Source organism: Pseudophryne corroboree, chromosome 6 (assembly GCF_028390025.1).
Source record: "Pseudophryne corroboree isolate aPseCor3 chromosome 6, aPseCor3.hap2, whole genome shotgun sequence".
Lineage (NCBI taxonomy): Eukaryota > Metazoa > Chordata > Amphibia > Anura > Myobatrachidae > Pseudophryne > Pseudophryne corroboree.
In genome coordinates, this window is record NC_086449.1 from 345726415 (window position 1) to 345740840 (window position 14426).

The following is a 14426-nucleotide window of genomic DNA, read 5'->3' on the forward strand; positions in this document are numbered from 1 at the left end:
AAAGTATGTCCGTCTCCTCGGGCACAGTTTTCCTAGACGGAGTCTGCTAGGAGGGGCATAGTGGGGAGGAGCCAGCACACACTATTAATTTGTTAAAGTGCCAGGCTCCAGTGGACCCGATCTATACCCCATGTTAATCTTCAATTCCCAGTATCCACTACGGACTACGAGAAAAGGAATTACTGGTAGGTACTAAATTCCCCTTTTTTTTAAAAATTACAGGCTATTCTCTATAGATTATCAGTATTTTTAGGATTTCTCTTTTAAGGATAAATGCTTCTCAGCAAATCAGCATAAACCGCATTCCCCTCACCTTTTCTTTCTTATCACTAAATACCTGCACCCTTGAGAAAGGGAGATGGGAGAGACTGTAACAGTGGTGTCAAACAGACGCTTTGAATGCCAGTGTGCTTCCTATAAGAAAGCTCAATGGGTCTGCTAACAAATGTAAGTAAAGGTATATCAATGATATGCAGTCATAGATCAACATTTTTAATATCAACGCCACAGTGTCGACCATTATGATGCCAACATTGTTGAAATGACCGATGAGACCTGGAAGCCATGCTGGAGTCATTGCAGCCGTCAGGAGCAGGGACGATATGTTGACATTTAACATGTTTACGTTTTATCACTGTCTACGTGATGAATATCTGCATATCACACCGTAGCAATCCCCAGTCTGTCACATGTATAGAACTATGTTTAGAAAACATTGCATGCATCATCTTTATAGTTTGATCACTCTCCTAAGAAAAGAGCATTCCGCTTTTACTTCAAGCTGTCGTGTGTCATCAGTTCTAAGAATGCTAGAATTCTAGCTGGAAAAACACTAGCGCCAAAGTTCCATTTAACACTGCTCTTAAATAATTCACAATATGCTAGCTAGTTGTAATGTTTGTTTAACTGAATGTCATATACTGCAGCAGTATATTCTTTGTGTTGGCCTGACAATTTATCCAGTCATGTAGGTGGCCAGTTTGATAGGATATCAGGGTCTATTATCGGGAATCTCTCCATTATGTCTGTCTGCTGCCATTGTTTTCCAATAATAGACTTCACTAAGATGATAGTTTAATGTTTGAGTTCTCTTATAGTTTTGGAAGTAAAAATGGCTGTTTTTATATATTTTAGATGTTTTTTTAATTATTTAGAAACCAGACTACATATATAACAAATGTATCAAGACATATGGGAGAATACAGCAAAGTAAAATGGATCTTTGGTCATAAGATTCCTCACAATGGCAAATGTTTTCAATGTCCGTTGCTTTTCTATTCATAGTGTATACTCATCTCTATAAAAGTTTTCCAAGTTGTCGTCTGTCTTTTTTTCTTTTTACTTCAGGTGACCATAACAACCAGGTTATTGGTCTCTCATCTAAGTGGGATCAGGCATTATGAAAAGGATATCCAGAAAGTCCGGAAAATAATTGCCAAGAAATCCTCTAAGAAAGCATTATCTCCAGAGAAGACCCCGGAGAAAGTATTGTCAGAGGATGCTGCACCTACGAAAGCCGGGGAACACTGCAAAAACAAAAACTTAGATACAAAAAATTCCCAGAAGAGTTCTCCAATTGTACCAGAAGAGTATTATATAAAGGACAAGTTTGAGAGTGTGATAGATTCTTTGGAGCTGTTTAAAAATGATCCTTTGGTTTTCAAACCAGGTAGGAATGAATGTCAGAAACATGATAACATGCACATTTCATGAATGGACAAATTGGACATCATTTGTCTGTGTGGTGCTTGGTGTGAGCATCTGGAATCACTTCCACCTTACTATGGAGTTTTAGTGCTACCAGCAGGGGACTTCACATAAACAGGTAGCAGTCACCTTTCTACCACATTATGCTGCATTTCCATTTGCTTTTGGTCTAATAATTCTAGTCATCGCACTTGTTTTGGGCCTCACCACTGAGAAAGGTGGTCTGTTACCTGATATTGCTGGTGATATCACAGCATATGGGCCATCTTATCTGTGCAGAAAACAAATAAAACCCGCATAGAGAATCCCCATAACCAGCAATGAAATGATGCTAACATCAAATGGTAGTTAAAGAAAACTCTCTGTAGCATTAAGATACCCAGAATACACTCCCTTATTGACGTTTCTTATCACAGGTTTGTTCTGTTTCCTCTTTTGCATTTTATTATATTTCAGAGTACATCTATTATAGGGTGAGGTATAAAAAAAATCAACATTCAGAATGTTGACACCGGTATGTCAACATGGCCTGAATGTTGACATGGACAACATGTCAAATGTCAACATTCGGTGTCGACACTGACATTTCAGTTTAGTTGTCAACTAACCCCATCTGCACACTAACCATGCCTTTCTTCTCTGTGCCATCCTTATGCTTCTCCATTCTTAATATTCCATGTATTTTGTATTTCTCTTTTCATTCCTACCTATTATCCATATTTAGTCACGTGTCTATCATAGCTGTCCTGACTGTTTTTTGTCACTTTATCTTCTTAAGCTGTTTCCTTTCCTTTCCAGGGTCACAGTTCCTATATTCCACTCATGCCTGGACCTTGCTAAGCGCTGTGGTGGAACGCGCCTCAGGGCAAGAGTTCCTGGATTATATGCTGCAGATGTTCAAAGATCTGGGTATGAAGAACACTGTGCCTGAGGAACATGAGCCAATTATATACAACAGAGCCAGGTACAATAACATAGCCGGGGGTGATGCAGACAGGAAAGAGCAGAGATAATAATCATTGAGAAATATACTATAATAGTTTCATGTACTTAAAATTACTTTTTTCCCCTTGCTGAAGTCCCAGAAACACTATGAAAGGAATTAAAAACACCTCACACAGTATGTTCTATTCTTCATCAGTTTATCAAAGTCAACTCCCCAAAAATGTTTGTATGCTCATTAGTAACAACCTCTGCTGTGTAGCCATCGTGGCTTTTAAAAATAGCAGGTCTCTTCCAAACTAAAATGGAAAATATAATTACAGTAGTATTATGGTTGTTTTATCAGTCTTAAATATTTGGAAAAGTAAATATTGATGTAGCATCCATTGGCTAAAATAAGATTTCTTTCTATTATAAGCATGATTTACAAACCCCCCCCCCCCCCCCTTGTATAACTGAGTTGTTGTTGTTGTTATGGCTTGGGCTAGTGCCATTCAATTTTTTTTCCCTATGGAGTGTCACAGTATTGCAGAACTAAATGTACTCTGGCTTGCCGGATGGAGTGAGCACATTATTGCAATTAAGTTACTAATACAGGTTGAGTATCCCATATCCAAATATTCCGAAATACGGAATATTCCGAAATACGGACTTTTTTGAGTGAGAGTGAGATAGTGAAACCTTTGTTTTTTGATGACTCAATGTACACAAACTTTGTTTAATACACAAAGTTATTAAAAATATTGTATTAAATGACCTTCAGGCTGTGTGTATAAGGTGTATATGAAACATAAATGAATTGTGTGAATGTAGACACACTTTGTTTAATGCACAAAGTTATAAAAAATATTGGCTAAAATGACCTTCAGGCTGTGTGTATAAGGTGTATATGTAACATAAATGCATTCTGTGCTTAGACTTGGGTCCCATCGCCATGATATCTCATTATGGTATGCAATTATTCTAAAATACGGAAAAATACGATATCCAAAATACCTCTGGTCCCAAGCATTTCGGATAAGGGATACTCAACCTGTATTGCAAAAGGTAAATGCTGTACATAGCAGACCAAGTCACACCAAATACAGCTATGTGCCAAGCTTCATGCTCACCACATCACTATCTCAGCATCACCAGTAATGTGCTCAGTACAGTACTCATGCCCACCTACGCTTCCCTGCCCTCAGCGTGACGGCCTCATGTCTGCTATAGTCCTGAGCCAACTGTGTGCAAGTCTGAATAGAGAATTGAAAACCAGTTTCTAGGCAGATGGCATTCAACCAAGTATTATTTATAGCCAAGTTACTACAAGGACCACTAAGCCTATATTCCAAATCATAATTTTCTTAAATGAATCATGAAGGTGAAAAACTATAAAGTAAAGTTGGGTACATATGGTACTATCTGTCATCCGATGTATCATTCCGATGTGGATTGGAGCTATATATCGTATGCCTAGTATTATGTGTACCCCCAGGCCGTTGTTCATTGACTCGTCCAATTGGAAGTACTGCATGTCCAATGGACCATTCCACGGCTAACGGTGTAGTTACATGCAGCATGTAACGATACACTGCGTCAGTGTGTAGCATATGTACGGCAGTTTGATGTATGGTTACATTGCACAGCTGCGTCGCTGGGGCTCATGGTTGCAAAGTGTGTACCCAGTTTAAGTCTTATTTTTTGCGTATAGGCTTGTTATAGCCACTGTCCAGTACTGCAGTGTTTTGTAGCACCATTTAAGTAAATGTTGATATTGCATCACCACTTCGCTGAGGGTTTTCTCACCCTTGTATTGAGGTCATTTTTTTTACATTTGCGCTAGTCACATTCAAACACAAATATCAATGATTTGTTTTTTAAGCAGTTCCCACACAAATTATACCTTTTTTCTTCAGAAGACTCTGTCATTTCCGAAAATATCTACCGGGGGATGTAATAGGATGTGAGAATCAGGATGTTAGAGATTTTGTGTTACTTTTTCTGTGTTTTTTCCTCTTACGTCCTAGAGGATGCTGGGGACTCCGTAAGGACCATGGGGTATAGACGGGCTCTGCAGTAGACATGGGCACTCTAAAGACTTTAGATGGGTGTGCACTGGCTCCTCCCTCTATGCCCCTCCTCCAGACCTCAGTTAGATCCTGTGCCCAGAGGTGACTGGGTGCACTGCATGGGGAGCTCTACTGAGTTTCTCTGTAAAAGACTTTTGTTAGGTTTTTTATTTTCAGGGAGCACTGCTGGCAACAGGCTCCCTGCATCGTGGGACTGAGGAGAGAGAAGCAGACCTACTTAAATGATAGGCTCTGCTTCTTAGGCTACTGGACACCATTAGCTCCAGAGGGTCGGAGGTCTCACCCTCGCCGTTCGTCCCGGAGCCGTGCCGCCGTCCTCCTCACAGAGCCGGAAGATAGAAGCCGGGTGAGTATGAGAAGAAAGAAGACTTCAAAGGCGGCTGAAGACTTCAGATCTTCATTGAGGTACTGCGCAGCGGTAACTCTGCGCGCCATTGCTCCCGCATTTACACACACTGGTGGCACTGTATGGGTGCAGGGCGCAGGGGAGGGCGCCCTGGTCAGCAATTATGAAACCTCTAGGGACACTGGCATAGGTATATACTGCGGAGGCTGTATATTGCAAAAACCCCCGCTAGTATAAGGATTTGAGCGGGACCGAAGCCCGCCGTTGAGGGGGCAGAGCTTGATCCCTCAGCACTAACCAGCGCCATTTTCTCCACAGCACGCTGCGGAGAAGCTGGCTCCCTGGACTCTCCCCTGCTGAACACATGTACAGAGGGCAAAAAAGAGGGGGGGGGGGGGCACATTTATTTGGCGCAGTGAGTATATTTATATAAAAGCGCTGTACTGACTGGGATTTTATTCCAGTGTCCGGTGGCGCTGGGTGTGTGCTGGCATACTCTCTCTCCGTCTCTCCGAAGGGCCTTATTGGGGGACTGTCTCCATATATGTATATATATCCCTGAGTGTGTGGGGGTGTCGGTATGTCTGAAGCGGAAGGCTCATCTAAGGAGGAGGTAGAGCAGATGATTGTGGTGTCTCCGTCGGTGACGCCGACACCTGATTGGTTGGATATGTGGAATGTTTTAAATGCAAATGTGTCTTTATTACATAAGAGAATGGACAAAGCAGAGTCCAGAGATAAACCAGGGAGTCAGTCCATGGCTTTGGCTGTATCACAGGGCCCTCCAGGGTCTCAGAAACGTCCCCTGTCCCAAGTAGCAGACACTGATACCGACACGGATTCTGACTCCAGTGTCGACTACGATGATGCGAGGTTACACCCAAGGGTGGCCAAAAGTATTAATTATATGATTATTGCAATAAAAGATGTTTTGCATATCACAGATGACCCCTCTGTCCCTGACACGAGGGTATGCATGTTTAAGGAAAAGAAGCCTGAGGTCACCTTTCCCCCATCTCATAAGCTGAACGCGTTATTTGAAAAGGCTTGGGAAACTCCAGATAAGAAACTGCAGAATCCCAAGAGAATTCTTATGGCGTATCCTTTCCCAGCACAGGACAGGTTACGGTGGGAATCCTCGCCCAGGGTGGACAAGCTTTGACGCGCTTGTCCAAAAAGGTGGCGCTACCGTCCCCAGACACGACAGCCCTGAAGGATCCTGCTGGTCGCAGACAGGAGACTACCTTAAAATCAATTTATGCACATACGGGTGCCTTGCTCAGACCGGCAATCGCGTCGGCTTGGGTATGTAGCGCAGTAGCAGCATGGGCAGATAACTTGTCATCTGACATTGATACCCTAGATAGGGATAGTATTTTATTGAGTTTGGGTCACATTAAAGACGCAGCCTTATATATGAGAGACGCTGCGAGAGACGTGGGGCTGTTAGGTTCAAGAGCCAATGCCATGGCAATTTCTGCTAGGCGAGCCCTGTGGACCTGCCAATGGACGGGTGATGCCGACTCAAAGAGACACATGGAAATTTTGCCTTACAAGGGTGAGGTTTTATTTGGGGAGGGTCTCGCGGACCTGGTTTCCACAGCTACCGCGGGTAAATCTACTTTTTTACCTTATGTTCCCCCACAGCAAAAGAAAACACCACAATATCAGATGCAGTCCTTTCGGTCGCATAAGTCCAGAAGAGGTCGGGCTCTTCCTTCCTCGCCAGAGGTAAAGGTAGAGGGAAAAGAATGCCTGCTACGGCTAGTTCCCAGGAGCAGAATTCCTCCCCGGCTTCTACTAAATCCACCGCATGACGCTGGGGCTCCTCTGAGGGAGTCCGCGCCGGTGGGGGCACGTCTTCGACTCTTCAGCCACGTCTGGGTTCAGTCAGACGCGGATCCTTGGGCGATGGAAATTGTATCCCAAGGCTACAAGCTGGAATTCGAGGTGCCTCCTCGCCGATTTTTTCAAATCTGCTTTACCAGCTTCTCCCCCATAGAGGGAAATAGTTTTATCTGCAATTCAAAAACTGTGTCAACAGCAAGTGATTATCAAGGTTCCCCTAGTCCAACAGGGAAGGGGTACTATTCAACTCTGTTTGTGGTCCCGAAACCGGATGGCTCGGTCAGACCCATTCTGAATCTAAAATCCCTAAACCTGTACTGGAAAAAGTTCAAATTCAAGATGGAATCGCTCCGGGCAGTTATCTCCAGCCTGGAAGGGGGGGGGGGTTTATGGTGTCTCTAGACATAAAGGATGCATACCTTCATGTCCCCATATATCCCCCTTATCCGGCATACCTGAGATTCGCTGCACAGGACTGTCATTACCAGTTTCAGACGTTGCCGTTTGGGCTTTCCACGGCCCCGAGGATTTTCACCAAGGTATTGGCGGAAATTATGGTGCTCCTGCGCAGGCAGGGAGTCGCAATTATCCCGTACTTGGACGATCTCCTGATAAAAGCGAGATCGAGAGATCAGTTGCTGAAAAGCGTGTCGCTCTCCCTGAGAGTGCTGCAGCAGCATGGCTGGATTCTAAATCTACCAAAGTCACAGTTGATTCCAACGACTCGGCTATCTTTCTTAGGCATGATTCTGGACACGGAACAGAAGAGGGTTTTTCTCCCAATGGAAAAATCCCAGGAACTCCAGAACATGGTCAGGGACCTGCTAAAACCAAAAAGAGTGTCAGTCCATCAATGCACTCGAGTACTGGGAAAAATGGTGGCGACCTATGAGGCCATCCCCTTCGGCAGGTTCCATGCGAGGACATTTCAGTGGGACCTTCTGGACAAGTGGTCGGGGTCTCATCTACAAATACATCAGAAAATAAGCCTGTCCCCCAGGGCCAGGGTGTCTCTCCTGTGGTGGCTGCAGAGTACTCACCTTCTCGAGGGTCGCAGGTTCGGCATTCAAGACTGGGTTCTGGTGACCACGGATGCGAGCCTCAGTGGTTGGCGAGCAGTCACACAAGGAAGAAAATTTCAGGGACTATGGTCAAGCCAGGAGGCTTGTCTACACATCAACGTACTGGAATTGAGGGCCATATACAACGACCTACGATAAGCGGAGAATCTTCTTCGGGGCCTCCCGGTTCTGATTCAATCAGACAACGTCACAGCCGTGGCTCATGTAAACCGCCAAGGCGGGACAAGGAGCAGAGTGGCAATGGCGGAAGCAACCAGGATTCTTCGCTGGGCGGAAAATCACGTAAGCGCTCTGTCAGCAGTCTTCATTCTGGGAGTGGACAACTGGGAAGCAGACTTCCTCAGCAGACACGATCTCCATCCAGGAGAGTGGGGACTTCATCAAGAAGTTTTTGCAGAGATAACAAGTCGTTGGGGACTTCTTCAAATAGACATGATGGCGTCACGCCTCAACAAGAAGCTTTGGAGATATTGTGCCAGGTCAAGGGACCCTCAGGCAGTAGCGGTAGACGCCCTGGTGACACCATGGGTGTTTCAGTCGGTCTATGTGTTCCCTCCTCTTCCTCTCATCTCAAAAATATTGAGAATCATAAGACGAAAAAGAGTGCAGACAATACTCATTGTTCCAGATTGGCCTCGAAGGGCCTGGTATTCAGATCTTCAGGACATGCTCACAGAAGATCCGTGGCCTCTTCTTCTCAGGGAGGACCTGTTGCAGCAGGGGCCCTGCGTGTTCCAAGACTTACCACGGTTACGTTTGACGGCATGGCGGTTGAACACCGAATCCTAGCGGGGAAAGGTATTCTGGAGGAAGTCATCCCTACTCTGATAAAGGCTAGGAAGGAGGTGACGGCGAAACACTATCACCGTATCTGGAGGAAGTATGTATCTTGGTGTGAAGCCAAGAATGCTCCTACGGAAGATTTCCACCTGGGCCGTTTTCTCCACTTTCTACAAACAGGAGTGGATATGGGCCTAAAGTTAGGCTCCATTAAGGTACAGATTTCGGCCCTATCAATATTCTTTCAGAAGGAATTGGCTTCTCTCCCGGAAGTCCAAACTTTTGTGAAGGGAGTACTGCACATCCAGCCTCCTTTTGTGCCCCAAGTGGCACCATGGGACCTTAACGTGGTGTTACAGTTCCTAAAATCACACTGGTTTGAACCTCTTCAAACGGTTGATTTAAAAATTTCTCCCTTGGAAAGTAGTCATGTTGCTGGCCCTGGCATCTGCAAGGCGGGTGTCCGAATTGGTGGCTTTGTCTCAAGAGCCCCTATCCGATTTTCCATGTGGATCGAGCAGAGTTGAGAACTCGTCCTCAATTTCTGCCTAAGGTGGTTTCGTCATTTCATATGAACCAACCTATTGTGGTGCCTGTGGCTACGTGGGACTTAGAGGATTCCAAGTCCCTTGATGTAGTCACGGCCTTAAAAATTTATGTAGCCAGGACGGCTCGAGTTCGAAAAACAGAGGCACTGTTTGTCCTGTATGCGGCCAACAAAGTTGGCGCTCCTGCTTCTAAGCAGACTATTGCTCGCTGGATATGTAACACGATCCAGCAGGCTCATTCTACGGCTGGATTGCCGGTACCAAATTCGGTAAAGGCCCATTCCACTAGGATGGTGGGCTCTTCTTGGGCGGCTGCCCGAGGTGTCTCGGCATTGCAACTTTGCCGAGCGGCTACTTGGTCGAGTTCAAACACTTTTGCTAAATTCTACAAGTTTGATACCTTGGCTGAGGAGGACCTCATGTTTGCTCAATCGGTGCTGCAGAGTTATCCGCACTCTCCCGCCCGGTCTGGAGCTTTGGTATAATCCCCATGGTCCTTACGGAGTCCCCAGCATCCTCTAGGACGTAAGAGAAAATAATGCTGCTTTCACATCGCAAACCATGCTTTTGAAACGGTTCTTTAAATGGTTCTTAAAACGGGTCTGAGCAGTTAAACCCACTTCACATCGCATGTTGTAACTGGTATATTACCGTTTCATTACCGTTTTGGTACCTTTCACACTGAACCCGTTTCTCCCATAGAAAACAGTGGTTGTCATTTTAAATGGACTTTTCTGGCCCACACATTATTAATAATTATTAATTAATTATTAACAATTTGGCTAGTCGTACGATGGAACCCAGCAGCTTCAAGCATCTTTACCATGTTTTTGTAGATTACTGCATCCTTCACTGTCCCAGTGATTTGTCTAGCAATTTCTTCATTCCCTCTCATCCTAAGCAGTTCCCTAACCTCCTCATCACTCCAATTTGCCATTTTCAACTGTATTCTGTGTAAAAAAAAATGCTTCTTAACTCTCGTGTTTCCTCCAGTTTATTTCCTGCTTCTGCCTGGTGACATCACGAATGGAGACAGCCTATCACCTTCTGTGGTTTGGAAATACCATTTCAGAGCCTTTCACATTGCACAATGAAACGGGTTTGAACCGTGTAGGACCCTGCTTTTTAACAGTTTTAAAATACCAGTAATCTGTAACCAGTAAATTCAAAGTGGCCCTTTCACACCGCAGCTAGAACCGTTTTGGAAGGCTTAAAAAACTGCAATTTACCAGGTTATAGCTGCGGTGTGAAAGGGGTAAAAGATTTTAAACCTACGGGTAAATCTTTTTCTCCTAGTCCGTAGAGGATGCTGGGCGCCTGTCCCAGTGCGGACTAAATTCTGCAAGACTTGTATATAGTTATTGCTTACATAAGGGTTATGTTACAGTTTTGATCAGTCTCTGGCTGATGCTGTTTTGTTTCATACTGTTAACTGTTTCGTATGTTCCTAGTTGTACAGTGTGGATGGTGTGGGCTGGTATGTATCTTGCCCTTAGATTAACAAAAATCCTTTCCTCGTACTGTCCGTCTCCTCTGGGCACAGTTCTCTAACTGAGGTCTGGAGGAGGGGCATAGAGGGAGGAGCCAGTGCACACCCATCTAAAGTCTTTAGAGTGCCCATGTCTCCTGCGGAGCCCGTCTATACCCCATGGTCCTTACGGAGTCCACAGCATCCTCTACGGACTAGGAGAAAAAGATTTACCGGTAGGTTTAAAATCTTATTTTTTTTTTTTTTTTTTTTTAAAGTGGCAATCCTTTACATGGCAAAATAAACCTGGTTTTGCCATGTAAATGATTGCCACTTTTAAAAAAAACAACAAACTGGAAAACTCTCACACCCTGATTCTCACACCCTTTGACATCCCCCTCCCCCCAATTAGTCTTTTCACTCATATTAATACATCAACAAATAAAGTAATTCAAATGGCCCAATAAGTGATGTTGGTTTTTTCAATTAAAATTTCTAGGAAAGGACCTAAAAGCAGTGATACTATTTTTCATCTTATAAACAGCACAAAGAAATACTTTATGGTTTTTGTTTCACCAATAATCCACCTTTCCAAAATCCTAAAATGCAGGTTTCTACTTTGTGTAGGTTTTGACAAAATAACTCAAAATAACTCAGCGCTTGAAATAAAAATGCATTTGATTAAAATGTTTTATATTTGATGATCACCAGACAATAACTACTAAGGGGGCACATCGTTTGAGAGAGGAGAATCCCCTCTTTCAAAACAGGGTGCCCCTATGTGTGTTGCGGGCAAGTACGGAGGAGATGGGGCTCAATGTGTCCCTGCCCCCCCAACCCCATCTATGAAAATCTATTTTTTTGTTGTTGTAGCGCTTGGTGACACAATAGCAGCTAAGGGGGTTGCATTTACAGGTGTAATTTTGGCCATGAATGGGCACATAGTACCCTCCCTCCCATATATGGAAAACTTCTGTTCTCTGGATCACAGGATAATATCTTGCGCTCACCCGTTAATAACTACTAGTGGGACACATAAGTGAGGACTCCCCGCTTTCAAATATGGTTGCACACTCTGTTTACAGTTGTCATATACTGAAAACATTTTCCGTAACGTGGGGTAACCCTGCCTGGGGATGACCAGGCAATAAGTATTATGGGGCCCATCATTTGAAAGAAGGGATACCACTCTTTCTTTAGTGGGTGCGCTTAATTATTTGTAGCCTGGTTGGGGAGATCTTCTCCCATGGCTGGACTACATTATTTTTCTGTAGTGCAGTGGGTTAATGCCTGGTAATCTGTGTGATCACCAGATATTAGTCGTTATGTGGTCGCATGGTTTGAGACTCCCCTCTTTCAAGCAAGGGTACCCAATATTTCTAAGTTGTATGGTGGGGAAGATAGAGGTAACTTTCCCACCATTTTCATTTTCTCTAACGTCCTAAGTGGATGCTGGGGACTCCGTAAGGACCATGGGGAATAGCGGCTCCGCAGGAGACTGGGCACAAAAGTAAAGCTTTAGAACTACCTGGTGTGCACTGGCTCCTCCCCCTATGACCCTCCTCCAAGCCTCAGTTAGATTTTTGTGCCCGAACGAGAAGGGTGCACACTAGGTGGCTCTCCTGAGCTGCTTAGTGAAAAGTTTAGTTTTAGGTTTTTTATTTTCAGTGAGACCTGCTGGCAACAGGCTCACTGCATCGAGGGACTAAGGGGAGAAGAAGCGCTGCGTGCAGAGTGGATTGGGCTTCTTAGGCTACTGGACATTAGCTCCAGAGGGACGATCACAGGCCCAGCCATGGATGGGTCCCAGAGCCGCGCCGCCGGCCCCCTTACAGAGCCAGAAGACAGAAGAGGTCCGGAAAATCGTCGGCAGAAGACGTCCTGTCTTCAACAAGGTAGCGCACAGCACTGCAGCTGTGCGCCATTGCTCTCAGCACACTTCACACTCCGGTCACTGAGGGTGCAGGGCGCTGGGGGGGGGCGCCCTGAGACGCAATAAAAACACCTTGGATGGCAAAAAATGCATCACATATAGCTCCTGGGCTATATGGATGAATTTAACCCCTGCCAGAATACATAGAAAAACGGGAGATAAGGCCGCAGAGAAGGGGGCGGAGCCTATCTCCTCAGCACACTGGCGCCATTTTCCCTCACAGCTCCGTTGGAGGGAAGCTCCCTGGCTCTCCCCTGCAGTCACTACACTACAGAAAGGGTTAAAAAAGAGAAGGGGGGCACTAATTACGCGCAGTATTAAAGATACAGCAGCTATAAGGGGAAAAACACTTATATAAGGTTATCCCTGTATATATATAGCGCTCTGGTGTGTGCTGGCAAACTCTCCCTCTGTCTCCCCAAAGGGCTAGTGGGGTCCTGTCCTCTATCAGAGCATTCCCTGTGTGTGTGCTGTATGTCGGTACGTTTGTGTCGACATGTATGAGGAGAAAAATGATGTGGAGACGGAGCAGATTGCCTGTAATAGTGATGTCACCCCCTAGGGGGTCGACACCTGAGTGGATGAACTGTTGGAAGGAATTACGTAACAGTGTCAGCTCTGTATAAAAGACAGTGGTTGACATGAGACAGCCGGCTACTCAGCTTGTGCCTGTCCAGACGTCTCATAGGCCGTCAGGGGCTCTAAAGCACCCGTTACCTCAGATGGCAGATATAGACGCCGACACGGATACTGACTCCAGTGTCGACGGTGAAGAGACAAATGTGACTTCCAGTAGGGCCACACGTTACATGATTGAGGCAATGAAAAATGTTTTACACATTTCTGATAATACGAGTACCACCAAAAAGGGGTATTATGTTCGGTGAGGAAAAACTACCTGTAGTTTTCCTGAATCTGAGAAATTAAATGAGGTGTGTGATGATGCGTGGTTTTCCCCCGATAACAACTGATAATTTCTAAAATGTTATTGGCATTATATCCTTTCCCGCCAGAGGTTAGGGTGCGTTGGGAAACACCCCCTAGGGTGGATAAAGCGCTCACACGCTTGTAAGAACAAGGGCTCTACCCTCTCCTGAGATGGCCGCCCTTAAGGATCCTGCTGATAGAAAGCAGGAGGGCATCCTAAAAGGTATTTACACACATACTGGTGTTATACTGCGACCAGCAATCGCCTCAGCCTGGATGTGCAGTGCTGGGTTGGCGTGGTCGGATTCCCTGACTGAAAATATTGATACCCTAGATAGGGACAGTATATTATTGCCTATAGAGCATTTAAAAGATGCATTTCTATATATGCGTGATGCACAGCGGAATATTTGCCGACTGGCATCAAGTCTAAGTGCGTTGTCCATTTCTACCAGTAGAGGGTTATGGACACGACAGTGGTCAGGTGATGCGGATTCCAAACGGCATTTGGAAGTATTGCCTTATTAAGGGGAGGAGTTATTTGGGGTCGGTCTTTCAGACCTGGTGGCCACGGCAACAGCTGGGAAATCCACGTTTGTACCCCAGGTCGCCTCTCAACATGAGAAGACGCCGTATTATCAGGTGCAGTTATTTCGTGGGCAAGCGGGCAAAAGGTTCCTCATTTCTGCCCCGTGACAGAGGGAGAGGAAAAAGGCTGCAGAAATCAGCCAGTTCCCAGGAACAGAAACCCTCTCCCGCCTCTGCCAAGCCCT

At 45.2% G+C, this 14426-nt stretch overlaps 1 protein-coding gene across 2 annotated transcripts in view; it reads left to right on the plus strand.

Annotated features, from left to right (window-relative positions):
* The window catches only part of LACTB (lactamase beta), a 142801-nt gene that overhangs the window by 88349 nt on the left and 40026 nt on the right, over positions 1 to 14426 (plus strand). For both annotated transcript variants that reach the window (XM_063926526.1, XM_063926525.1), the window contains exons 4-5: positions 1348 to 1669; positions 2506 to 2671. In XM_063926526.1, the coding sequence (XP_063782596.1) occupies positions 1348 to 1669; positions 2506 to 2671 (488 nt within the window). The remainder of the gene's footprint in view (positions 1 to 1347; positions 1670 to 2505; positions 2672 to 14426) is intronic.